This window comes from Narcine bancroftii, chromosome 4 (assembly GCF_036971445.1).
Source record: "Narcine bancroftii isolate sNarBan1 chromosome 4, sNarBan1.hap1, whole genome shotgun sequence".
NCBI lineage: Eukaryota > Metazoa > Chordata > Chondrichthyes > Torpediniformes > Narcinidae > Narcine > Narcine bancroftii.
This window is the reverse complement of record NC_091472.1, coordinates 223,242,672-223,270,076: the sequence shown is the minus strand read 5'-3', so window position 1 is coordinate 223,270,076 and position 27,405 is coordinate 223,242,672. Positions and strand designations below refer to the sequence as shown.

Here is a 27,405-nt window from a genome sequence, read left to right as displayed (position 1 = left end):
CACTGGGAAGAGGGACCTTGGGTAAAAAGTGAGGTCAGGGTAGAACAGCATGTTGAGGTTAAAAAAGAGGAAGTGCTGGATCCTCTTTAAAATATTCAGATAGATAATCCCTGAGACTGGATGGAATGTATCCCAGGTGACTTACAGGAGGCGAAGGAAGAGATTGCTGGGGCACTGTCAATCATCTTTGAGTCCTTCCTGACCACAGGACGTATCGGAGGATTGGAGAATGGCAAATGTAGTCTCTGTGTTTACCGTAAATTATAGACCAGTGAGTATTAGTGGTGAGAAAAGTATTGGAGAGGATTCTTAGGGACAGAAATATTTAGAGAGATGTGCATAGTCTTCTCAGGGATAGTCGGCATAGCTTTGTAAGAGGCAGGTCATGCCTCACAAGCTTAATTTTGGTTTTCAAGATGGCAAAATAAATTGAAGCTAAGGCAGTGGGTGTGGTGTATCTGAAATTTGGTAAGGTGTTTGACCATAGAAGGCTTATTCAGAAAGTCATTGATTCCATAATCCAAATCATTAACATACAACATACCATCAGTAACAGGCAGCCAACTAGAATATGATCCCTGTATTTCGACTCTGCTTCCTGCCAATCAGCCAGTGTTCTACCCATGTAAAGGGGCTATCTCACTGGCCTGGAGATCTGCTGGCGACTCGAGTCTCTGCTGGTTTGATTTTTCTGGAGACTTTTTCCAGTCTTCAGCAGATCTCCGCAACGTCTCCATCAGTCGCCCCGACTGAAAGAGACATCGCCTTGGTGAGACCGCAAACCATGTTTTGGTCACCCGAGTTGCCGCGACTTATCAGTCGTGGCGACATCTCCACCACTGAGATACTACCTTTAGTGTGTTTTCTGTTATACTTGGACTCTTGTCAAGTAGTCTCATGTGCGGCACCTTGCTAAATGCCAAAAAATGCACAATATCTACTGCATTTCCCCTATCTAGCCGGCTTTTCACTTCCTCATAAAATTCCAATAAGTTTGTCAAGCAAGATTTTCTCTTAAGGAAACCATGTTGTCTTCGGCCTATCTTGTAATGTGCTCCAAACACTACTCTTATTTCATTCTTGACAAGGTTGAAGAGGGATTCTGAGGTGCTGGCCATAATTAGCTGGGGATTGAGTTCAAGAGCTATGAAGGTTGCAGCTCTATAAAACTGATCAGACTACACTTGGATATTGTGTTCTGCTCTGGTCACCTCACTACAAGAATAATGTGGAGACTTTAGAGCAGGTGTAGATGAGATCAGAATGTTGCCTGGATTGGAGAACATATCTTTTGAAGCAAGATGACTTAATACAGATATCTAAGATTATGAATGGCAAAGATAAGGTGACAGTAGCAAAGATCAGAGGACATTTGTTTAAGACAGTGGTTCTCAACCTTTTCTTCCCCCCCACTCACTTACCACTTCAAGTAATCCCTTATCACAGAGCACCTGTGGCATAGAATCACTGCTTTAAACCTTTCCTATCCATGCACCTATCCAAATGTTTTGTAAACATTGCAATGATCCTGGTTTAGGGGAGATGCCAGAGGCCAGTTTTCTTTTACATCGAGTGTTGAGTGCCTGGGGGTGGTCCAATAGAGATTTAAAAGACTTGTGTAAGGGAGGGGAAGGTTAGATTGTTGTGGTGTAGGTCAGCAGGCCTGCGCTGCACACTGCTGTTGGAAGCCTTCCTATGCCTTGACTAATATCAGTCAGATTACAGTTGTTATTGTGAGGCTTTGCAGCCTGTCACACAACAGCAGAGTCAACTCGATTTTATGTGCTTCAGTCTGCAGATGTTTCCGACGTACATGCTTTTAGTTTTGAATGATTGTAAATAAAACTTAGGGTAATTGTATCCTTTTACTTGTCGTCGTGGAAAAATATCAGTTGGGAAGGTGGTGTTTGTTCCCACTCCTGGGAATCGCTAACCCTGTTACTTTGGAGCATGCCATTAATAATTTTAATGTTAAACTCATTCCCAATATTCAATTGATAAATATTAAAAAGTAGCTTGCACTGAAAATGGCTAGGATTTCCCTCCAATGTTAAAAATCCTCTCATTGTTAGGAATTCAGCTTTTCACTTCAGTATTTCCCTTCAGGTTATCATCATTCATTAAGAACAATGACGAGCATTTGAATCCTCACCTTCCACCTCCTCCAGATAGTGAAAAACGTTACGACTCAGTACGCTGCTTTTCTGAATTGGCACATAATGAAGAGATGCAGGTTTTACACACAGAGGGAGACCCTGCTGCAAAGGTGAGAAAATGATACTCTTATAGACCATTAATGTAATGTTTGTATCATCATCTGTACTGTGTAACTAATGGTTGACTGCAGTAAATGTGGAGGTGTGCAGGTTTCACTGGAAATAAATGGGGCAGTGAGATTGTTAAGACTTAATGTGCCCAAATCTGATGGTTTGAAAAAAACTAGTTCTAGCGGTATTTCAGCTTCACCAGTTTTGGGAAGTTACATGAAAGATGGAAACCTTGCATTGCAAGCCCTTGTGAGCATTATATTGAATAATGATTTACACACACGTATCAAACGCAAGCAGCAAGGCTTTAATTTAATTTGGCGATCGTTGGCAAAGACATTGTGGACCGACACAATAGAAAAAAAATCAAACATTTTTCTCCTGTAAAAATTATATTTTATTGCAGGCTGTTCTACCATGGAATTGTTTCCCGTTGAGTGGTGAAGAAATAAAACACTTAAATCCTCCAGAGGAAGAGACTCCAGTTGAGCAAGGTCTCAGGCCTCTCACGAGGTTACACTCACTCAGAGAAAATGGCCGGGCAGCTTCAGAGGGAGTGCTATCTGCTGGAGAAACAAAATGTAAACTCTCAATCTGGGGACAGAACAGAGCAAAGCAATAGTTGCCATTAAGTCTGGGTTTATTGAGAAACAAAGTTAAAGATTATCACAAGGTAATTTTCCTTTTAAATATTTCAATTTTTCTAGCCAAATCTTTGTTCCATTGAAAGTTGCACAAGATGCAAGAAAACCTCAGAATCATGGTTCGGTTCTTTATCTCTCGTAGCCTAAGACGGCTCATCCTGCCCAAATTAATGTACAAAAACGGTAAGATGCGGCCAAATGCTTCCTCTTCAGAGTATCTTGTTGAATATTGACAAAGGTAGTAAAGCTTAAACCATTCCTTGATACGACAAAGTGCTTTGGGAAGTTCCAAACTCTCCATCAGTCACTGAAAAAAAAAGATACACATTCATTCATTTATTGAGCATAATATTTATGGAAGTAGGACATGCAGTTTATTTGTTTACAGATTAACTTTAATTTCGTGGTGTCAGTGTTAAAACTATACATTGGCATTACACAAGTTTTGAAATGGACTGCAATAAATGAGGCAAACATTTATTTCTTTTTGATTGATTTTTAATGTACAGTTAAAGGCCATTGGCAGCCTTCTAACATTTCAAGAAAGTAATATCAGCTTAATTCTGTTGGGGGGAAAAAATCATTTCAGCTCAACCCAGTTGTATCCCCACTATTACCCTGTTGAGGGGAATTTGTGGCCAGTTATCCACTTCTTGCTTCACTTTACATTTGTGAAAATGAACTTAAGAGTCGTTTACTTTTTAACTTCTAAGTATTAAATATAATTAATGCTTTATTTCCCCCCCCCCCCCCCATCAGGTGTTAAATAGAAGCTGTTCACTTCAAGAAACCATCATATGGTATTGACTGACACCTAAAAATCAGTAATTCACAAATGTTCTGAAGCTGACATCACTGCAGACCTACAACTGCTGGAGTATTGCTGTAAATCTCTGGACATTAGCATTTGAAGGAAATGGACTGCATTAACAGGCTGCAACATCCAAACATTCTGTATCCCAAGATCATTTGACCAGCAGCTGGCTCTGAGGTCCTAATAGTTAGATCACAAGAAAATGTTTTAACATTGTTCCAAAACTGCTCATTTTCTTTTCACACCTAATTGCCTTGTTTAATTTTTAAAAAGTAAAATTATTTTGCTAAAACATCTCTCATTGGCCTGTCTTGTGCACAAAACATTCCGATCCTCAGCAGTGGGACTGCAATTCAAAGAGGGGTAACGTGGTGGTCCAGTATTCAATACCTTGAGCACAGGATCCAAAACCACACTCTTGTGTATTTCTGGCATGGTTTATGTTTACTTGAGACAATGACTTAGTTATACCCTTTGCCTGTAAGTTGATTTTCAATTTTGTAGCAAGGACTATTTTTGTGCCGTTACTGTCAGGTGCAGCAGTTATTCTATGGGTGGGACAATTGATTCTGATACATTCCATTCTTTCTGGAAGGCATATTATTCTGTTTGCAGCGTACCCAGGAGTGGCTGATAATTACACTGATTTTTTTTAAAAATGCACTTTCCCTGCAATTTACCAAAGATTATTGACATTACAGTATAGACCCTTCAGCCCACAATATAAACCTACTCCACATCAAGCTAACCCTTCCATAACTCCCTATCATTCTTTTAAATGTATAGATTGTACCAGTCTCCATCACCACTCCTAGCAATGCACTTCAGGCACCCACCATACCGTGTGTTTAAAAATAAATTACCTCTGACATCTCTAAATTTTCCCCCACTCACTTTGAACAGATGTTACTGTTACTCTATCTAAGCCCCTCAATCTGATATGCCTCTCCTCCTCCATCATTCCAAAGAAAGAAGCCCTAGCTTGCTCAACCTTGCTTCAAAACACACCTCCATTCCAGGAAACAGCCTGATAAATTTCCTCTGCATCCTTGTGAAATGATGCAGTCATGACTGAATACCAAATGTGGTCTAACCGGAGTTTTATAGAGCTGCAGCATTATACCACTCACCTTGATCATCCTGGCCACTTTGAGGGATCCCTCTGTTCCTCCAGACTGTGTCCTGACACAGTCAGGACCCTTCTCTTTTTCCAAGTCATTTATAAACATCACAAAGAGTAGAGTTTGATAACAGATCCCCGCGAACAAAATTTTTTCCATCTGCCGCTGCTTTCTGCAGGCAAGCCACTTCAGCAGCCACGGCTCCTTGGATCTCATGACTTATGGAGGGCCTTTACAAAGCTATGCTCCTCTATATGCTTGTAAATTCTGTTCCTACAAAACCTCTCCAATAGTTTGCCCATCCTTGAAGCAAGACTCACTAGCCTATATTGCCAGAATTCTCTTCTACTTAAACAAGGGGACTTCATTTGCCATTCTCCGATGCTCCAGTACCTTCCTGTGGCCTTGGAGAAGGCCAAGATTATTGCCAATGCCCCAGAAAACCCTTCCCTCAGTTCTGAAAGTAGGAGGGGTATATCCCATCTGGTCCCAAGGACTTATCCATCTGAATATTTTTAAGAAAATCCAGCACTTCCTCTTTTTTAAAGTCAACATAGTCCAGCACATTTATCTGTTCTATGCTAACCTCACATTGACTAAGGTGAATTTCTCCCTTGTGAATTTCGTGAGTATTCATTTAGGATCTCCCCTCTTTGTTCCTAATCTGCCCTCACTCTTGGCAAACATGTTTGTCGCCTTAGGGCTTTCCTTGATTCAACTGGCCATGGGTTTCTCATGACCCCTTCAAGCTCCAGGTCCTTCCTGGCTACCATACAATTCCTATGATCTCTTACGTATGCTTCCTTCCTCTTGACTAGCTTCCCACCTTTCTTGTCAATCGCTACTAATTTATCCTACTATTTACTATTTATCCTACAATTACCCTACTAATTTATCCTTTTTTAATCTTTTTATTAATTTTCCACAAAAAAATTGAAATAATATTCAGAAAACATGAAAAAGTCACATACATTGTCCTTGAATGTAACAATCAAGCACCTTCAAATTAATTCAACATTTCCATACTTGGAGGGGAAAAAAAACAAACCTATGTGCCTTATGCACTACCTTGAAATGAATCAGAAATTGAAGTTTTGACATTGTAAAATTCTTTCCCATAAATCTTCAGAAAGTAGCTGCTCAAATTCCAGTTCAAGCACCTTTAATGTTATCATTGTAAATTAAGTAGGCTGTTATAAATATTAACAATCAATCCTTTTCAGGAAGGAATTAATTGAAGAAGAGTATCTTTCCATAGGGCAGCAAAAACTAAGGGTCAGGAACATGAAGCAAAGTGGTTGCAGACATTTGCTGACTGGAACTAGTTTCACATTGTGAGAACAGTATTAAATCAAGTGTTTGAAAATTCATACACTTACCACAAGCAACAGGCTTGGTGTAGTTGCACTCATCAGTTTTCACCTGTCCAGACTGCGCTTCTGAATCGCTTCCACACAAACATTTCGGAGCAGGTTAATCACCGATCTGGGGTCATCACTCTTCATAACTGCACTGCCGGACACAATCATGTTCGCTCCGGCCTGAGGGAAAAAAAATGAGAATTTAAATCAAAACCTATAGATGCAGTGCATTTAAATTTCCAAATGCCCAGAGCTGTGTTCGAATGTATTAAAACCTGGCTGTTGCATTAAGAATGGAGTTGGAATAAATGGGTCCTTGTCAGATTGGATCTTAGAGGGGAGCACACAATTCACTTTATTGACCTGGAGAAAGGAACAGCTGACAGTAAAAAAATGATGGAAGAATACAATGTGAGAAAGATACCAGATGGATAGTGGGAAAACATGTTAATGTAAGGAAGTCTGAGGTCACACACTTCAGTGAAAGAAATCAAAAACATGATTTAAATGGAGAGGGACTGCACTCAAGGAGTTCTAATGTATGAATCTTAAAAAGCTAGCAATCAGCATTTTGGTCTTCACAAATGGGCTGGAGTTGGATTCAGACATAATGCAATGAATTCACTTTCTCGGTTAATGTAAAAAGTGAAAGTGTGTGATATCAAATGGATAATGATTCCAGCATGGTCAGGAGAGGACAGAGTAGCCAAAGGGAAGTGAGGACAACAATGGGCTTTATTTAATGCCATCGCACATGAATATATATGGATTATGTACCTCTGCACATTTATGTATAGTGTCTGGTCCTACACCTCCGTCAACTTCAATATCTAGAGAGGGAAACTGCATCCTCAACCAGTGCACCTGAAACAAAAATAAAAAGAGTTTATTTTGTTCCAAAGCTATTTCACAAATTATCAGCTGATGGCGGTAAGAAATATCCCTAAACTGACCCACAGCCAAGTAGGAAAGCTTATAACTGACAGATCAAGTTTTACCAGACTTGTCCAATGGAAATAATTCAACTTAAATTGGTTCACTAAGTCATACGAAACATCCCTTCAGCCCACCACAGCCATGCTAACCTTTTTACCTGCACAAACCCTAGTTGACTAAATGCCTCTTAAACAGTGATAGTATCTGATTCCATCACCACCTGTCAGTGCCATCGTCACTCTAAAAAAGCATACCCCTCAAATCCCCTCTAAAAATCTTTCTTTCAGCATAAATATTCCTGCCATGGAAAATAAGAGTTTGACTGTCCACGCTATCTATCTCTCTCAATCTTGCGCACATCTAACAGGTCTCCCCCCAGAAAACAAAAGTAAAACACAAAAATCTGCAGACACTGTGGTTGAAGTAAAAACACAATGTTGGAGAAACTCAGCAGGTCAAACAATGTACTGGGAAATTACTGTTCTCCTCCTTCCAAAAATGTGGCTTCCCCTGTATTGTAACAACCAAAACTGCTCACAATACTCCTTGGGCAGTCTAACGAATGTTCTGTGAAGTTGCATCAATGTCCCTACTCTTAAATTCCTATGTCTGCATGATAAACATATCCTGCCAGAAGGGTGCTTGTCCATGTTTTGCAACAAGAGTGTCCTTCACGGTTTATACAGCATCGCAAGCCACAAAATAACTTAAAACAGAAAAATGGCTGAAGATTTACCTTCTGCATCATATCACCCATGAACTTTTGACCTCCGAACCCCGGCTCCACCGTCATTACCAGAGCCATATCAATCTGATTTGCCCATGGGGCTAACTCTTCCACAGATGTCCCTGGTTTAATTGCCAGCCCAACCTGAAGAGGAAAAATGCAATAAGATGACGATATGATCCAGCTCACCACCTAAGCTCCATGCATTGATAAAGGAAGAAAACCTGTAGAAGCAGACAGCACAATGAGTTGGAACTTTCTGTGGTAGGGAGGTCCACAAGTTCACACCTCTCTGAGTGAAGATGTTTCTCCTTACCTCAGTCTTCTTCTGGACTTGCCCAACATCTGGAGTATTCTTCCTGCATCTAATCTATCTAGGCTTATCAGAATGTTATGTCTGTCATTCTTCTAAATTCCATCCAGTCTTCCTTCATCAGTCAGTCCTGCCATCCCAGGAATTACTCTGGTGAACCTTCTCTGCACTTCCTCAATAGTAAGAATGTCCTTCCTCAGATTAGAAGATACAATTCTTGAGAAGTAGTGTTCGCTCAAAGCTGTGCACATGCATAGTCTGGTTTGTGTGTGTGTGCACACATGGCTTAGAGGGAACACTGAAAAAGAGTGGCCTCCCCAACATCTCCAGTGACCTACGCTGGTCCAGCCAATGGTCAAGTAGGCACACCAGTGCCTCTAATTGCTTAGAAGGCTAAGAACGTTCAAAATGTCACCTGTGTCCCTCAACAACTTCTACAGATGCACCAATGAAAGTATCTCTCATGATGCATCACGACCGAGCACAGGGACTGCAGAGGTGCGAAGGCGGATCAAGCCATCACACAATCCAGATCCCCTACCCTCCAGCGACTCCATCCACACTTCCCGCTGCCTTTACATCCCATCACACCAACACCACACTCTCCTGCCTCTCGTCAGGATGAGGATTCGTGAGTAGGAGATTGCACACTGCCTGATTCAAGGTCAGTTTCTTCCCACTGATCAGACTCCTGAACGAATCTCACACTAGTACAACAATGTTGCCATGGCTCTGCTCTAACCGAGCACTCCCTGCAACTCTACCGGTTTTATTGTTGTACTACGTACAAGTTGACTTGTTGGATTGTACAAAATGAACTTTCTCACTGGACCTCTGCACATGTGACAATAAACTTGAACAAATGCTTCTTGATGAGCCAATCAAAAATGGTGCTCTTGTAAAACTTCTGTCACTGTACACATCAGGCAGGAAATAGAAGAAATTTAAAGACCATATTTGCACATAGGGAGCGGTGAGCATCTAGAATGAAATGCCTGTTAAAGGCAATTACAAATGCTTAAAAGGCATTAGGACATATTCTTGGATCATGAAAGAATAGAGAGGATTAAACTGATGCAGGAAATTGGAGTTAGTGTAGGCAGATATCACAGTGGGAATGGTCAAGGTTGGGATTCTGGGGGTGGCCCCTGCGAGCACGCCGTAATACCGGGAGGCCCCCACCGGCAGGCCACAATTTGGGAACACATTATGAGAGACTGGATTGGCTGGGGTTTGCTTTCCTTTAAGAAGAGATGTTAAGGGAGACAATAGAGATATATAAAATTATGAGGGGCATTGAGTAGATCGCAAGATGCTTTACCCAGTGGTAGAGCAGTCTAGAGCTGGAGGTTGCAAATTTAGGGTAATGAATGGCTTTTTGGGAATCCAAGAAAACCCGAAGGAATTTGGAATTTCAATACACAGAAGTGCTGGAGTCATGCAGCGTTCTTTACGTAGCAAAGATGTACATTTCGGGCCTTTGTCAACACATGATCAAAAAGCAGGCAGGCACCTGAATGAAATGGTGGGGAGAGAGGCAGGGAGATCTAGACTCCACAGCATGTCCTCGTATTTTGTTAATATCCTGTTTCTTGTCATACTGAACTCAGTATTGTACACTCCTCTCATGTACTTTACTTTGGTCAGTGCTCTACTCAGGCATAGCTCAAATGCTTGTATGAAACGTGACCCAGATTTGTGACTGCTTTTCCACAGTTGAAGAGAAGTTTTACACAATGAATCGCCACATGAATTAAATACTCCGGAGAGCAGCGATTTACATATCTGACCCCATACAATTCTAAAAGTCACATTTCCTATCACGTTACCTTCATACAACTTTCTCGTATGTCCTTGATGAGTGGCCCTGGGTTGTTTGTAGCCTCCAGGTGGAATGTGTATTGGTTTGCTCCAGCAACTGCCATTGGCTTCACCCACTGCTCTGGCTTTGAGACCATCATGTGCATGTCTGTAAAACAAATGACACAGTAAGTTTCCAGCACAAGTGTTTGTCGCAATCACTGTGCCATTTAAAGATGCAAATGAAGATAACTGCTCTGCAAATGGGAGGCACTATTTACAAGCATAACACTTCACAAAGTAAAAAGCCCACAAACCTCAGTGTGGACCCCACCACAAACACAGTCAACCGTTGGGTTTTAAGTGGAGTCCCAAAGGAAGAGAAAGATACTAAGTAGATTAACTGTTGAACACGTGTCACAGCTGCTGATCATAACTTGAAACACCTGTCCTGAACTAAATGTGTTGCCCTTCATCTTATGGTATTCTTCATTGAAAATACCTTGAGGTTCAACAGAAATTTTATCTAGAGTGTTTACATAAATTCAAACACTATGCAGAATAAGTGGCTGATCCTAATTATAGCTGTTGTCGAAAAATACCCAATCCACAAATCCTTTGCAATCCTGTACAGAATTGTTGGTGACAGGATGATAAACATTTCTTAAAATCTGCTGGCCAAAGTTGCAGCAACAAAACAAGCTGTAGTGGAACACCATGCCAGGTCCAGTGGCAGAGGGTCAAGTTTAAACAGGTGAAAGACTACTTTTCCCCATCTTTGTTGCAGTTAGATAACAATGGCGCAATTTGTTGATTTTCCACATCACATGGCTGCCATTTTCAACACTGATTCATGACGTTATGCTTAGATGTGCTGCCCAAGCCTCACACACAACTGCTCATCCTGACCGAAACATCATACTTTCTGTCCTTTGTAGGCAGAAAGTTTGAAATATTCCATGTGGTGCACTGTTAGCCAGAATCAGACACACAAAGATAAAGACTGTACAACAGGCTTTAATCCACAAAGACTTCCATAGAACCAGGCTGGCTGTGTCTGCAGCCACTCTGAGTGAGGCCTCAGGCTTGTAACCCGGAGGGTGAGTGACACCCGACCAGGTGGAGCTTGATTCATTTAGGCCGACTGATTGACAGCCGGCCAGGTGTTGTCCTGTCCCCTTACACTCCTGCAGGTACAGAGGTTGCCCCCTGCAGTAGGCCGGTGGTGTACCACCACATTCCAATCATCACCAGCTTCATTTTTAACTTTTCCAGAAACTACCAAGCTTATCAGAGGATGAAGAAAGTAATTACAGTGGAACCCTGATTTAACGCGAATCTGGATTATAATGCGATGAGTCATTGGACAGACATCGGACTGCTCTGGGGATCGGGGACAGTCGGGTTACTAAAAATTAATTTGTGTTTTTTTTTTACTGAAACCCCGATTTAGCACGACTCCGTTTTTATCGCGATGTGATTTTTTTTGGACCCAAACGATCAGGTTACAATGGGGTTCCACTATATCAACGTTCCACTGATACAGAAACTTTAATATATCAAAACATAGCAAACACTCCACAGGATCAAAGATTACAAGATGACTACCAAAACCTGGAATAAAGAGGTAGGTTCTGAGGAATGTTGCAAGGACAGAAAGAGTCTCTAGTCGTTAGACCACAGTCAATGTGAAACGGTGATGATGGCTCCTCTTCACTGAAAATCAACACAGGTGCACGTCAAGGATGCATGCATAGCCTAGTGCTCTACTTGCTCTACATCCATGATTGTGTGGCGAGGCACAATTCAAATCCCATCTACAAATTTGCTGAGGACACCAGTGTCATTGGCAAAATCACAAGGGATGTACAGGAGTGAGAGAGATCAGCTTGTAATAACCTTGTACTCAACGTCAGTAAAATTAAGTAACTGTTTGTGGAGGGGGAAATCAGGAGAACAGAAACCAGTCCTTAGGGTTAAGAACTTAAATTCCTGGGTGTCAACATCGCTGAGGATTTGTCCTAGGGCCTCCATGTCGGGCAATCATGAAGAAGGCTCATCAGCAGCTATATACTTGGCGAGGAGTTTGTGCAGATTTGGTATATCCCCAAAGACTCTTGTAAATTTCCACAGATGTACCATGGAGAGCATTCTGACTGGTTGCATCACTGTCTAGTATGGAGATGCCAATGCACAGGACAGGGAACGATGACGGAGGATTGCGAACTCGACCAGCGCCATCACCAGTCTTCACTCCATTGAAGACATCTACAAGAGGTGGTGTCTCAAGACACCAGCCTCTATCATCAAGGACCCTCACCACCCAGGCCTTGCCCCCCTTCACATTGCTACCATCAGGAAGGAGGTTCAGGTGCCTGAACACAAACACACAATGGTGCAAAATCAGCTTCTTCCCCTCTGCCATCAGATTTCTGAATGGACATTGAACCACAGGCACAATCTCACTTTTCTCTTCTTTTTGTACTAATTTTTAAAACTGTAATTTATAGCAATTTTGCCCCAAAATGCTGCCATAAAACAATGAATTTTGTGACACATGTTCATGACAATAAATACTGATTCTGAAAATGACAGAATTTAAATATTAGGAATGCAGTAATTCTGATTTGGAAGAGACAGAGAACATCTGGGTGGAGACTATAGACTTAGAGCCTTATCATCTGAAGTACAGCGGCCATTAAATCCTGGAACAATCAGGAGGCCAAAACTGGAGAAGTGAAGGGATCCGAGATCATCAGGCAGTTGGAAGGTGCTTGACAAGGGATTGAGATTTTAACTAGGACTCAACATTGGTCCAACATGATGATGGGCAGACAAGACATGCTGCAAATCATTGACTGGTAGTCAAGTTCTGGAAGCCTTCAAGGTTAGGGAGAGAAACATGGATTCCAGCCAGGAGTGCTCTGGAATAGACAAGGTGAGAAAGGTAAAAGTCTGCAAATGCTGTGATTGTAGTAAAATCACAGAAATGCTGGAGGAACTTAGCAGGCCTGAGCCCTTTCTCAAAAAATTAGTTTACAAAAGATCCACTCATTTCAATTTCCCAACCATTCCCTTGCCGATACATCTGTCCATGGTCTCATGAACTGCCAGACTGAAACCACCTACACATTGGAGAAACAACAGCTCATAATGCATTTGGGCACCTTCCAACCAGATGGCATTAATTGACCAGATTTCAGTTAGCTCCTCCATCCCCATCTATCCATGGTTCTTTTTCTCTAGTTCTGTCTTTCTCTCTCTCTCTTTTCTTTTCCCTGTTTCCTTTTCCCCAGCTCTACATTCACAGAGGCAAACACAGCCCCTCTCCCAATCCATTCTCACCTTTCCTCTCCCCATCCTCCTATCCATGCCTAATTAACACATTTGTCTGTTGATCTGTGCTCCTCCCCCCGCCCTTTCTTTCCTTCTCCGCAGCCTTTCATTCGGACGCTTACCTGCTTTTCATTCATACCTTGAGGAAGGCCTCAGGTCTGAAACAATTATATATCTTTACCTCCTGTGGAAGCAGCAAGACCTGCTGAGTACCTCCATCATTTTTGTGCTTTTACCGGAACAGACAAGCCTGGAAGCACCAAGACACCGATTAAAACTTCAGCTCCACCACTGAGACTGGGTTGAGGGATACCACGACTGGTGTGGATAGATTGTCTATAGATAGGTCATATAGAACACAAGAGCACAGAACAAGTCCTTCAGCCCTCGATGTTATGCCAACTTATATATTCCTACCCAAAAAAATGCTAAACCTTTCTTACCTTGTAACCCTCTATTTTTCTCTCATCCATGTGCTTGTTAATGAGTCTCTTAAAGGCCCATAATGTTTCAGTCTCCACCACCACCCCTGGCAAGGCATTCCGGGCACCCACACCTCTCTAGGTTAAAAAAAAAACTTACCCCTGGTGCCTCCCCTAAACTTTCCTCCCTTCACAACTCAATTTGTGGATGTCACTTGATGATGTGGAATTAAATCCTGACCCACCTGAAAATCTGCTTAAAAGATACCTTAAAAGCAATGTAATTTACATGAAACTCCTTTAAACAAACTTTGAGTATCTCCACTTGCTCAGAACCATGGGAGAAAAAAAAAATCACTGTTGACTTACCCGTGCAACGTAAAGAGAACAAGAAGAAATGGACAATGAGACCTAGCTGACTCCAGAGCCAGGGACTAGCGCTTCAGCTGCCCCAGAGATAGGTGAGCAGCCTCCGCTGCTGCAGCAAGGTGAGAAACGGGACGATGGTGCTGAAGAGGAAGTCAACCAGGTCCGTCCAAATCAGCACTGAAGTCAGATAGTTCCTCTTCTGACAGCAACCAGGGAGAAGCAGACACAGAAGATACAGAATTGACTATATCCAGGGAAGTGAGTAATGGGGATATATTTAAGGAGATTAGAAGTATGAAAGACATAAAATAACTGAAGTTATGAACATTATAAAGCAACATATTGATCAAAATAAACATGAAGTTAATAAATTGAAAGAAGATATGGAGCAAGTTAAAGAAAGAATGTGGTGTATGGAAAATAATGAGACTGCCTTGACTATTCTAAATCAAAAGCTGTGCCAAAAATTGATGTTCTGGAAAATTACAGTAGAGGAATGATATTAAGATTGTGGGTTTGAAAGAAGGGTGGAACAACAAGATATGCCACAATTTTTTCAAAACTTTGTGGGAGAAATTGAAAGAGCTCCCTTCGACATAAACCACACCCCCCCCCCCCACCCCCCATCAAAACCCACATTCAGTACTGTTAAAATTCCTGCATTATCAGGATGAAGAAGAGATACTGAGAATAGTTGCACAGCAAAGCTTGTCAAAGACAAAGACCGCTTGAAATCAGGGGAGTAAAATTCTACTTTAACCAGATACCAGTGAAGACGTTTTAAAGTGAAGGAAACTATTCAACCCTGTGAAAAAGACTCTGTGGGAGAAAGGATATCATTCTTTTCTACGACACCCAACAACCTCGAAGATTTTTCTCCCAAATGGACAAACCAGAATTTTTTAAAATCATGATGAGGCAGAGGAATTTGTTGGAAACTTGCCAAGTCAGCAATCAGGCTGAAGGCCTTGAGGATGAAGAGCAAAGCTTTTTGTGTGTGTGCGCTGTTGACTATAAAATTGAGATGGAGTTTAACTATGATTATGAATGTTTTTTTCCCCATATATGTAATAAAAGAAATGTATTAAGATTTTCAGGGGGGTGGGGAGAGGTGGAGGAGGGTGCTGACCATCGCTGATTCATGTGTATATCTGTGACTTTGATCATGCCTGCACAAGGGAGGCTGTTAGTATTGCTTTGATTAGCAATGCAACGGGGTAGGGAGGGTGTTCCTTTTTTGTACATACTGTTAAATGGCATCATATTTAGCAATGTACTTTCTATTCATATTTTTCCTTTTCATTCTTTGATTGTCAAGTGGGCAGAGGACGCAGAATTATTTAACTGCCGGGTGGAGGTTTGCGGAACAAGGTGATGAAATAAAGGTTAAATACACAGTGATGAGTGACGATAAAACTCTTAAATTTTCATATAAATTAGATTAATGGGACTATTAAATGGAAGGAAAGACTTTTGCACATTAAAAAGATGGCTGCAAATGTAGCCTTTTTTCAGGGAACACATTTGACAGAAAAAGAGCATTTAATATTAAAAAGTGATTAGTCGGGGGGGGGGGGTAGAAATTTTATTTAACAAAAATCTTCCAATTGACGTTCAACATGTTGAGACAGATCCAGCAGGTAGGTTTGTTATGGTTCATTGCTAAATCTATCCTGAACTATGAACTCTTTTGAATATCAATGCACCTAATACAGATGATGAGGTTTATACAGGAATCCTCATGAGAATATAGTGGTAGGAGGAGATTTTAATTTATGTTTAGATCTGTTATTAGATAGATATTCAAGAGGAACTAATAGAAGCAGAGCAGAAAAAAAATCACAATAACTTTAATGAAAGATCTAAAGTTAATAGATACATGGCGGAGGCTGCATCCAACTGATAGGAATTATTCTTTTTATTCAAATCAACATGATTCACATTCCAGAATAGACTTTTACTTTCAGCACAGTTTCAAGGTAGACTATAAAATGCGACTTTTGTCTGACTATTCATCTTTATTGTTACAGATTGAAATGCCTGATAAGAAAAAAAAATCTATAGATTGAGTTAATTGAGGATTTCAATGCCTTTGTACATGAGCAAATTTGATTGTTTTGTGAGATTAATTTACATTCAGTAACTGACAAATTTGTGATTTGGGATGCACTGAAAGCATATTTGAGGCAACAAATTATAAGTCTACCTCCAAGATAAAGAAAAACTATATGAAGGAACTGGATAAACATGAACATGGGATAACTGATATGGAAAGAGATTTGCATACTCAAAGGTCAGAGGATAGAAGGTGGTTATTAATTAACAAAAAAACTTCAATATTCTGCATACTTATAGAACAGAAAAAGCAATAATGAGAACTAAACAATGATACTATGAATTAGGTGAATGATCACACAAAGTGCTAGTGTGGCAATTGAAAATGGAACAAATTTCCAGAATTATAAATGCTATCCGGAAAAATCCTACTCATATTAGTTATAAACCACAAGAGATAAATAATTCCTTTTGGGACTTGTATTCAAAATTGTATAGCTCAGAATCTTTAAAAGATAACAATAAAATTAATGACTATTCATCCCAAATACATTTGCCTGTGTTATCTTTGGAAGAACAATTAGAACTGAATTCTCCATGAATCAGTTAGAAATTTAAAAAAAAACAATGAGTACATTACAGGCCAATAAGGCACTGGGAGAAGACAGTTTTCCAGCTAAATTTTATAAGGAGATTAAAGATTTATTTCTTCCTTTATTTATGGATATGATCCAACAGGCTTTATTGATCCATACACCACCTAAATCTTTCTCGATTATAATAATACCAAAAAAATTCAGAGATCCCTTAAAGCCTGCTTCATATAGACGTTATACATATTATTAAATGCGGTTTATAAAATTGTTGCAAAAGTTTTGGCTAATAGGATAAAGAGATTGCTACTGAAGTTAATTTATGCCGAACAGACAGATTTTGTTAAAAAGAGACTAGCATCTGATAATTCAGTGTTAAGTATTACTTATTTACACAATTAAGTGTTGCTGTAGCAGAAAAGGCCTTCGATAGATTAAATAAGGTATTGGACAAATTTGGTTTGGGACATTCTTTTATTAATTGGATTTAAAAGTGTTAACTAATGGACAAATCTCAACTTACTTCAATTTACAGAGATCTAGTAGACAGGATGCCCCTTATCACCAGGATTATTTGTACTGGCTATTGAACCTCTTGCAGAGATGATTAGACAGAATGTGTTTAAGGGATTCAGGGTTGGTAGTGAGGAACATAAAATTAGTCTATTTGCAGGAGATTTATTGATATATTTGACCGAGCCTGATTCCTCCTTGAGATAACTCTATGTCCGATTAGAAGAGTATAGAAAAGAGTTTCAGGTTATAAAAATAAACTGGGACAAGAGTGAAGATATACCATTTACAAAAGGTGATTATACAACCTGCCAGTGAAATACTCAATTTAGGTGGCCAAAAAAATGAGATTAAATATTTATGGATCAGAACAGACAATAATTTAAAGAAACTGTATAAAATGAATTATTTATCTATGCTCCATAAAGCTGAAGAGGATTTAAAGAAATGGATAATGCTACCTACAAACTTTAATAGGAAGAGTTAATTGTATGAAGATGAATATTTTCCCAAGAATTCAATATCTCTTTCAAACATTACCTATTTCAGTACCTCAATAGTTTTTTTTTAAAGAGCTAAACAAATGGATTCAGAAATTTTTATGGAAGGGTAAAATGTCTAAAGTATCTATGCAGAAATTAACATGGAAATATAAATTAGGGAGAATGCAACTGCCTAATTTTTACAATTATTATAGATCAGCTCAAATGCTTTTTATTACATCTTTCTTTGAAGAGGGAATTAGTCTGACATGGATCAACCTAGAAATGGAGAAAATTGGAGAGAAGTTTTTTTTATAAATGGAATTCAAGATTGATGTCAGGAATTAAAGATACACCTTTACTGAAACCTTCAATAGATATCTGGGTCAAGATATCTGGGGAAATTGGGACGGGGAGGGGGGGATATAATATCATCATATACCCCTCTGTTCCAGTATAACTTGATACCCTTTCCCAAATTAAAATAATTTTTTGAAATTGTGGTGTGATAAAGGAATTAAGAATATAGAAGACTATTATGAACAAGGTCTTTTATTCAATTGCAGGATAAATATGGAATATCTAGAAATATGCTTTTTTGCTATTTTCAAATAAAGCGATTTTTAAGGAACAACTTGGGACCAGAAAGTTTATTACTGCCATGTAGCAATGTGGAAACTCTTATTCGACGAGGGCCAGTACAGAAATTTATCTCTGCAATGTTCTTGTTATTATAGAGAGCAAGATCCAAACTGGGACTATACAAATCTAAATAGAAATGGGAACAGGATCTTAATATTACAATCGATGAGCAATTATGGATGGATTTGTGTAGAGATTGCATGTTGAACACAATGAATGTATATTACAGAGTAGTACAGTACAATTTTTTACATCAACTCTATAATCACGCTGTACAAGTTGCATAAAATAAAAATCTGACTTACCAAATAAATGTTTTAGATGTGGTATAGAGAAAGGTACCTTTCTGCACACCACATGGATGTGTCCAAAAGTAAGACCATTTTGGGCAAAACTATTGGAACAAATTACTAATATTGCATATTCGCAAAACCCCGATTTATTTTTGTTAGGGAATGTTGAGGGAACTACACCTAAACTAGTCCTTTCACCTACACAACAGAAGTTTGTGAAAATAGTACTGGCAGCAGCAAGAAAATGTATTGCTGTTACCTGGAAGTCGGATTCCTACCCGGGCTGCTTACGGAAATACAAAAATCCACTCCATTGGAAAAAAAATTGCTTTTAATTTGAGAAATACATATAACACATACCTACAAATATGGAGCCCATAAGATGGGAACTGTGGGTTAGTCTCCCTCCTTCCCGTACCCTATGACCTAACCAGATAGTAAAGAAAATATTTGATTGTTAGGTCATCTGTGCTCTCTGATCTGCCTTACCTAGTACAATCCATCATTTTTATTACTCTCTTTATTTTTCTTTCTTTAGTATGTTATTATATGTTATTAACATGTATGTAATTATTTATTTTTTTGGGGGCTGGGGTTAGTGAGGGTTTTAGTTTTTAAGGGGACAGGGTATATTTTGGTTTTGTAGTCAGTAACAACGTATTAAAATGATGGGTGTATGTAAATTATATGTACATGTATGCAAACTTTAAAATAAAGTGTTTAAAAAAAATCTCAATTCAAGCAGACAGTAATAATGGCACAGTAAGTGTGAATTTAGTTTTCATATTCAAAACTTATTAGCGATAGAAATGTTCTTTGCAAAAGTTGAGTGTGCCTTGGTCTTCCTGAACCTTTGATTATGTGGGTAGCCAAAGGCAGTGGGTTGACCTCTCTGGCCCAACTCAGTCCACTCCAAATAATTCAAAGCCATTATTTTTCCAAGAACAGCACATCGAATCATCCAGTTAACTGGACTGCTACAGGGCCTGTTCCACAAAACACAGGCTTCAGAGGTTGTTGAGAAAAGCACCACAGGTGCTCCCCTGCTTATCCTGGTCCGACTAACAGTTTTTTCAACTTATGATGGGTTTGCCGTAACACAACCCCATCATGATTTGAGGAGCACCTGTAATATGAATGCAAACCAGACGCCAATACAGATTTGACTTTTATTAAATAAATGAAAGGTTCTGCTTGAACAATGTGCAGTCAGGTTAGAAAAAGAACGTTAACCATTCAGTGATGCTGCAATGACTTTGCTATGCCCCTCTTGCCAACAAGGTGCTCAACTTCCAACAAATGTTGAAATTCACATTTGCAATGAGCTGCCCACTAATTTTGAAATCAAACATATTTGACCTATTTATTTTCCATGATTTTTTTTTTGCTGGTTGCTTGAGTTCCGGATACCAGGGATTTTATTGTAATTTCTTGTAAATGCATAGGTTGAAGAGGAGAAATATGTTTAGAATTCCTGCTGGTTGACTATTGGAGGAGTTGTGACATTCCAACAAACAACTCTGGGGTTCTTAGTGGGCTTTAACTTACAGTGGCAGTCATTATTTTATTGGTTCTTTCTGAGGAAACTTATCTTGGCCAAATGCACAAGGGGAATTTTTGAATTTGGCATCTTTACAGTTTCCAAGGAGCTGCCCTGTAATTATTGATTAGTGATTGTGGCTCAGGAAATGGCAGAGGTCAGAGGTCAAATCAAACCTTGTGAGGAAGAAAGCTCAGCTCTCAGCAGCCTCCTTGGCACAGCACTGCCTACTTTTCAAATAGTGAAATCAGGTGGTCTCCAGACACCCAAACCATCACAACATGAACAGAGCAATTATGTACAATAAATTGATCGATTAAGGGTGGTGGGGATGGAGGGGGTAGTTACAATACCCATCGTTTGCAGTGGGAATACACTGAACCACATTTCTCTCTGCCACCATTTCAATCTTATACAACCACACACAGAGATACTGCGAGTGCAAGCTTACCAAAGAAGGGTTCTTGCCCAAGTTCTTTCCGAAGACATTCCACTACAGGGTGACCGAAGGTGATATTAGGCACAAAATGGCTGTAGGAGAAAGTCCACAACTGAAGATTCAATCATGACCCTGGAATCAGAACATTAAAACACTGCTGTCCCAAATCAGAGCTGTCGACCACCGGCCCCTCCGGGGGAAACTCCATCCACACCAATCACTCCACCGACACACAGCAGTTTGCACCATTTACAGGATGCACTGCAGCAACTCACCTGGACTTTTTAGACAAAACCTCTCAAACCTCAAACCACTACGACCATGAAGGACAAAGGCAGCATCTACAAGTTCTAGACCACCATCTGGAAGTTGCTCCCAAGCAGCTCACCACCCTGACCTGGAGTTCTAGTGTAATTCCACCACCATTGCAATCTAAATGCCGGAACACCCTGCCCAACAACAGTGGGTTTACCCATACCCAAAGGTTATGCTGCAACTGTACAAAGTACTGGTGAGGCCACATCTGAAGTACTGCATACAGTTCTGGTCTCCTTACTTGAGGAAGGACGTACTGGTTTGGAAATGGTGCAAAGGAGGTTCACCAGGTTGAATCCAGAAATGAGGGATTGAGTTGTCTGGGGTTATACTCGCTTAAATTTAGAAAAAATGAGAGGGGATCATATAGAAAAGTATAAAATTATCAAAGGCATAAATAAGACAGAGGTAGGAAAGTTGTTTCCACTGATGGGGGAGATTAGAACTAGGGGATATAGCCTCAAGATTCAGGGTAACAGATTTAGGGTGGAGATGAGGAGGAACTACTTTTCCAAGAAGGCGGTGAATCTATGGAATTCGCTGCCCATTGAAGCAGTGGAAGTGACCTCAGTAAATATTTAAAACAAGGTTAGGTAGGTTGTTACATAATAGGGAAATTAAGGGATAAAGCGGAAAGACAGGTTCATCTCTACCTATCTATCATCAGATCAGCCATGATCTCATTGAATGATGGAGCAGGCTTGACAGGCCGGATGGCCACTCCTGCTCCTATTTCTTATGTTCTTTTGACTCCACCTCAAGAACACAGCTCACATGCCAGCTCAGCCTGAGAAGTTGACATCTTCGAATGAATGAAAATCCATGGATCTGGCCAATGGATGGTGATAGAGGACAGTTGATTTTAAGATGATAAGCATCTGAAACGCTCCAAGGAGTGATGTTAAGGAAGTAATGGGAAGTGAGAACTAAAAGATTAGTGCTGGGAAAATTAATAAGCCTGAAGGTAGATAAACCCTTGGTCTCAATGAATGCACCCCAGGGAGCTGAAAGGGATATCAGAGATTACAGAAGATATAGATCCAACTATAGGCCAGATAATTGTCAGAAAATGCTTGAACCTATCACGAAGGAAGAAGTGAGAATCAGGATAGAAATGGTTCCATCACGCAAACGCAGCATGGATTCAGGAAGGGTAGGTCACATTTAACTAAGTTACTGGGGTTCTTTGAGGATTTTAACCACGCCAACCTGAAAACGGTCTTACCGCGATTTCAACAGCATGTCAACTTCGTCACCAGAGGATAAAACACACTGGATTGGGGGTACACCAATATACCTGGTGCGTAAAAGACTGTCCCTTGCCCTGACCTTGGATATTCAGGTCAATATCTGTTCTGCTAACTGACAAAATGATCCAAGCCAGTTTACAGGAAGATCAGGACATGACCATAAATGGGGAGGGGGCACAGGAGTGCTATAGGACTGCTTTGAGACCACGGACTGGAGCTTTTTCTGGGAGGCAGCCACTTTCAATGGTCATTGAGAGGAGTACATGACCTCAGTGATGTCACCGAGATAAAATGCTTCACAACCAGGGCTAACCAGAAACCATAGGTGGATGCAGAGGTCCAGGTTAATGATGCTGCCTTCAGGACACGGGATATGACAGCACTAAGATCATTCTTGTGCAATCTGAAAGTGCAAAGCAGGGGTACGCAGAGAAGATCTAGACAGCTGTACAACATGAGGTGAGGGATCAAGACTATTAGGGATTGCAAGTTAACCTTGAGAGTTAAAGACAACGCCGCCTCCCTTCCAGATAGACTGAACATCTTCTATTCAAGGCTCAATGAGAAGAACCGAATGTCACTGAAGAAAGCCCTGTATCCCTATGATGAACAGGCAATAGCTATGGGCAAGGTGAAGAGAACCCTATCCAAGGTGAACCCACAAAAGACAACATGCCTGTTTGGGTACTGAAACACTGCACAGACCAATTGATGGTGGTCCGTACAGACATCTTCAACATGTCACTGCAGCAGTTCATCGCTTCCATAGGTTTCAAGATAGTCATGTCATCCTGGTACCCAAGAGGGTAACAGTAACAGGCCTCAATGTCTACCACCCTGTGCCACTGACCTTCACCATTATGAAATGCTTCGAGCATCTGGTGATGAAATGCATAAACCTGCACCTCCCAGAGACATTGTACCCATTTCATTTTGCCTTTAGACGAAACCATTCCACTAATGATGCTCTCGCCTTGACTTGACCCTCTGCTCTGTTCTGATCTACCTGGAGAACGACCCGACATAGTCTAGGCCTGCTGTTCATTGAGATTTCTATAGTAAAGGAATCAAGGGATATGTGGAAAAGCCAAGTAGGTGGCTATTATCCGGTCAGCCATGATCACGTTGAATGGCGGAGCAGGCTTCACAGGACGGGAGGCCTACACCTGCTCCTCTTTCCTTATTTTACCAAAAGAAGATTGAGGGTTAGGATAAGTGAATGGTTTCTCTAGTTGGTAGCGGTTAAGGCTATTATGGGATTGGAGGGGGCCCACAACTGTTCACTGTACAGAATTAATTTGGTGGAAGGGAACAAGTGTCCTATATGTAAGTTTGCTGATGTCACTGAATTGAGTGGAAAAGCAAATTGTGCTGAGGGCAGAGTTCACATAGAGATATAGATGAATTAATTGAGTGGGGATGGCATACAATGTTGGTAAAGGTGAGATCATCCAATTTGGAAAGAAAAATTAGAAATCGACAACTATGGTCCTATACTGATTTGTGCATCCTCTTCCGAGGACCCTCATCTCCAGCAATTAGACGTTGGTCAACACCCCACTCCCCCCCAGAAGTGACTCCAGTTCTCGAGCCTCGGACAGCGCCTACCAAAGTTCTGAGGCTGTGCTGGGCCCAAGCTCGTGAGCCGACCTCAAGGTTCACACATGCCCATCGTTACTGAATGAAGATCTACCGGGACCAATGCCTGAAGAGGGCGCACAAAATCAGTGAACCGGTGCGGACTCGAAAGGCCAACATGGCCTGTTTCCGCTCTGTAAATGGTTATATGGTTATTTAAATGACACAAAATTGCTGAGCAACATGGGCGTGCTTGGACGTGAATCACAAAACATTAGTTTGTAGATGCACCAGGTAATCAAGGTGGCACATGGGATGTTGGCCTTCATTGCCAAAGGGATTGAATTAAGAGCAGGAAGGTACTGCTGCAGGTGTGGCCACACCAGCAGAGATAAATGCACTTATGAAATGAAAGCCTAGAGGTCTTTTGATCCCTGGCAATGGGACCAGTTCTGGAAGTGGTAGGATCTACACGGTTGATATAAATGCCATAGATGCGACAAATACTCTAGCAAGGCATTTCACTAGTTCTGTAGGATTGGTCTAAAATAATTTACCTGAGGGTTGGGCCTCAGTGAAAACGGTGCAAGACAGACAAAGTGAGGAATTGTGCAATTTTGATTGGAAATTCCAGACTTGACAGAAAAGCTTTGTAGAGTGTGACTGAAATCAACAATAGCCAAGTCTAAACCGAAGGAACAAATGTGAAACACAAAATATCACCAGGCACCATGATTGTGGGGAGTGTCAACTGGCACTTTAAACTCCAACATCACTCCCCTCTGACCTCTCCCAACTCTCCATCCTCTTACTTCTCCCTCTTCCCTCTCTCTCTCCATCTGCCCCTCTCCCAACCCATTTACCTCACCCATGACTTCTCACCACCTCTCCCCTCCCATCTCCCCACCTCTGCTGCATTCCCTCTCCCCCACCCCCACCAATTGTTCCCTATGCCCTAACAATCGTTCCCTCCCCCCTCACAACCTTGCTCTCCCCATGACCTCTCCTTCCGATCTCGCTCTCCCCCCATTGCCCTATCCCCCCCTCCGCTGCTCCCTCTCTCTCCCCCTTCCACTGCCCTCAACCCCTCACCACCATCCTCTCCAACCTCAATCCTTCCCATCGCTGTCAAACCCCCTTCGCACTCAACACCCCATCTGTCTTTTCAATCCCCCTCAAACCCCCACCTCCGTCCTCCCCACCTCCCACAACCCCCCACCTTCTGTACCCTCAAGCCCACACCTCCACCCTCTCCAACCCCCCTCAAACCCCCACCTCCTTCCTCTCCACCCCCTCCACAGCCCTCCACCCCCACCTCTATCTTCTATAATCCCCTCAACCCCCCACCTCCGTCCTCTTCAACCCCCTCAACCTCCCACCTCCGTCCCCTCCACCCCCTACCTCCGTCCTCTACAACCCTCTCACCTCCATCAACCCTCCACCCCCCCTCAACCTCCCACCTCTGTCCTCTCCAACCCCCACCTCCATCCCCTCCACTGTCCTCTCCAACCCTCGCAACCTCCCACCTCCATCCTCTCCACCTCTGTCCTCTCCAACCCTTGCAACCTTCCACCTCCATCCTCTCCACCTCTGTCCTCTCCAACCCTCACAACCTCCCACCTCCGTCCCCTCCACCCCCTACCTCCGTCCTCTCCAACCCTCTCACCTCCATCAACCCTCCACCCCCCCTCAACCTCCCACCTCTGTCCTCTCCAACCCCCACCTCCATCCCCTCCACTGTCCTCTCCAACCCTCGCAACCTCCCACCTCCATCCTCTCCACCTCTGTCCTCTCCAACCCTTGCAACCTTCCACCTCCATCCTCTCCACCTCTGTCCTCTCCAACCCTCACAACCTCCCACCTCCGTCCCCTCCACCCCCTACCTCCGTCCTCTCCAACCCTCTCACCTCCATCAACCCTCCACCCCCCTCAACCTCCCACCTCTGTCCTCTCCAACCCCCACCTCCATCCCCTCCACTGTCCTCTCCAACCCTCTCAACCTCCCACCTCCGTCCTCATCACCGCAGTCGCCACCATCACCATCATTGCATTCCCCCCCCGCCCCCCACTGTCCCAGGCCTCTCCTCACCCGTCCATCACATCGAGGTGCAGGTAATCGGCCCCGCAGTCCAGCATGCGGCGACACTCGGTGCCCAGGCGTGCCAGGTCACTGTTGAGAATGGACGGGCCGATTCGGCACCCGTACGCCATCCTGAACACCCTCTTCGGCCACTTCTACAATGCGCATGCTCAGCGGCTGCGCCGCCGTGCGGTCAGCGGTGGGACGGCAGCTTCAACCTGCGGTGGGTCGAGACTGGCCCCATGCGTCCACCATCCCTGGTGCTACTCTTCCCAGCAGCACCCAGAAGGCCTCAAGTTGGACTCATCACTGGCAGAGTTGGTTCCCCGAGCAGGCGCGGGAGGGGTTGGGCAATTAGGCATCAGAGCAGCCAAATATGGAAGGGGTGGGCAGAGTGAGGACTGTCATCCATTGCTTGTGTGTGTATGAGTCTGTATAAGGGGACACCAATTCCCCTGAGTGCAAAGCCCTGCAAAAGGTAGTGGATTCAGCCCAGCCCATCACAGGCAAAACCCTCCCCACCATCGAGAACATCTCCAGACCACCCAGCCCACGCTCTGTCCTCGCTGCTCCGATTTTTCTTTTGCACCGACGAAAAGTGTAATTCTGCCCAGCCGCAGGAAAAAGAATCTCAGAAGTGATAGCATGTATATTACAGCCTCTAGAAGTTTGTCATATATTCCAATTTCTTCGTTATTTGTACTTTTTTCTCTTTATTAAATGGATTTCTTTTTCCAGAATATTTCTTTCTTTCTCTAATGTATCTGTATCAACTAATTATTGCTTTTTAAGTTTAGACTTAAAACTAATAATATGGCCTCTTAAATATGCTTTTAATGCGTCCCATAATACAAATTTACTATCCACAGAGTGTCTATCTATATCTAAAAACTCTTGTATTTCTTCAGTAATAAATTTACAAAATTCCTCATTTTTTTTTACTAATAAATCTCCAACAATATGTAGAATTCATTTTTTCCCATTTTTGTATATGTCAATAAAACAAGTGAATGATCTGACAGAATTCTAGACTTATATTCACCCAATACATTATCTGATAACTGAGCATGTAACAGAAAATAATCAATTCTAGAATAAATATCATATTGAGTCGAATAAAATGAATAATCCCTCTCTTTCGGGCTTAATCTCCTCCATATATCAACCAAATTCACTTCTTTCATTAAAGGTATTAATTCTTTAGCCATCTTTATTCTTGGTACCGTTTTACCAGATTTATCTACTAAAGGATCTAAACAACAATTAAAATCACCCCCAATCATAATTTGATCATAGGACTGTGCCAAATTAAGAAAAACATCTTGAATAAACATCTCAACATCAACATTTGGTGCATAAATAATCACAAATGTCCAAGAATCTGAATACATTTTACAATTTACTACCAAATGATTTATATACAGATTCTGAACTAAATGATACATTTTTATTAACCAAAATTGAAACACCTCTACATTTAGAATTTAAAAAAAGAAGCAAACACTTGACCTACCT

The 27,405-nt window shown here is 41.6% G+C and overlaps 2 protein-coding genes across 7 annotated transcripts in view; one reads left to right on the top strand and one right to left on the bottom strand.

Moving 5' to 3' along the window:
- kansl1l (KAT8 regulatory NSL complex subunit 1-like) overlaps nucleotides 1–12,032 on the top strand; it is a 118,925-nt gene extending 106,893 nt beyond the window's left edge. For 3 of the 5 annotated variants that reach the window (XM_069934058.1, XM_069934053.1, XM_069934054.1), the window contains 3 exons: nucleotides 2,107–2,266; nucleotides 2,674–2,940; nucleotides 3,671–4,017. In XM_069934058.1, the coding sequence (XP_069790159.1) occupies nucleotides 2,107–2,266; nucleotides 2,674–2,889 (376 nt within the window). In that variant the 3' untranslated portion in view covers nucleotides 2,890–2,940; nucleotides 3,671–4,017. Of the gene's footprint in view, nucleotides 1–2,106; nucleotides 2,267–2,673; nucleotides 2,941–2,974; nucleotides 3,095–3,670; nucleotides 4,018–11,258 lie in introns of those variants that run through there. The other 2 variants (XM_069934057.1, XM_069934055.1) reach the window with 2 other exon arrangements.
- rpe (ribulose-5-phosphate-3-epimerase) lies at nucleotides 2,554–26,072 on the bottom strand. Of its 2 annotated transcripts, XM_069934059.1 has the most exons (8): nucleotides 25,900–26,072; nucleotides 20,680–20,759; nucleotides 19,049–19,114; nucleotides 10,013–10,152; nucleotides 7,880–8,014; nucleotides 6,985–7,071; nucleotides 6,226–6,387; nucleotides 2,554–3,218 (listed from the first exon to the last, which is right to left on the bottom strand). In XM_069934059.1, the coding sequence occupies exons 1-7, from the start codon at nucleotides 26,019–26,021 to the stop codon at nucleotides 6,265–6,267; spliced, it is 753 nt and encodes a 250-aa protein (XP_069790160.1). In that variant the 5' UTR covers nucleotides 26,022–26,072; the 3' UTR covers nucleotides 2,554–3,218; nucleotides 6,226–6,264. The 2 variants fall into 2 exon arrangements, with proteins under 2 accessions (XP_069790160.1, XP_069790161.1); XM_069934060.1 differs by lacking the exon at nucleotides 19,049–19,114.
- Between the last annotated feature and the right edge of the window lie 1,333 nt (nucleotides 26,073–27,405).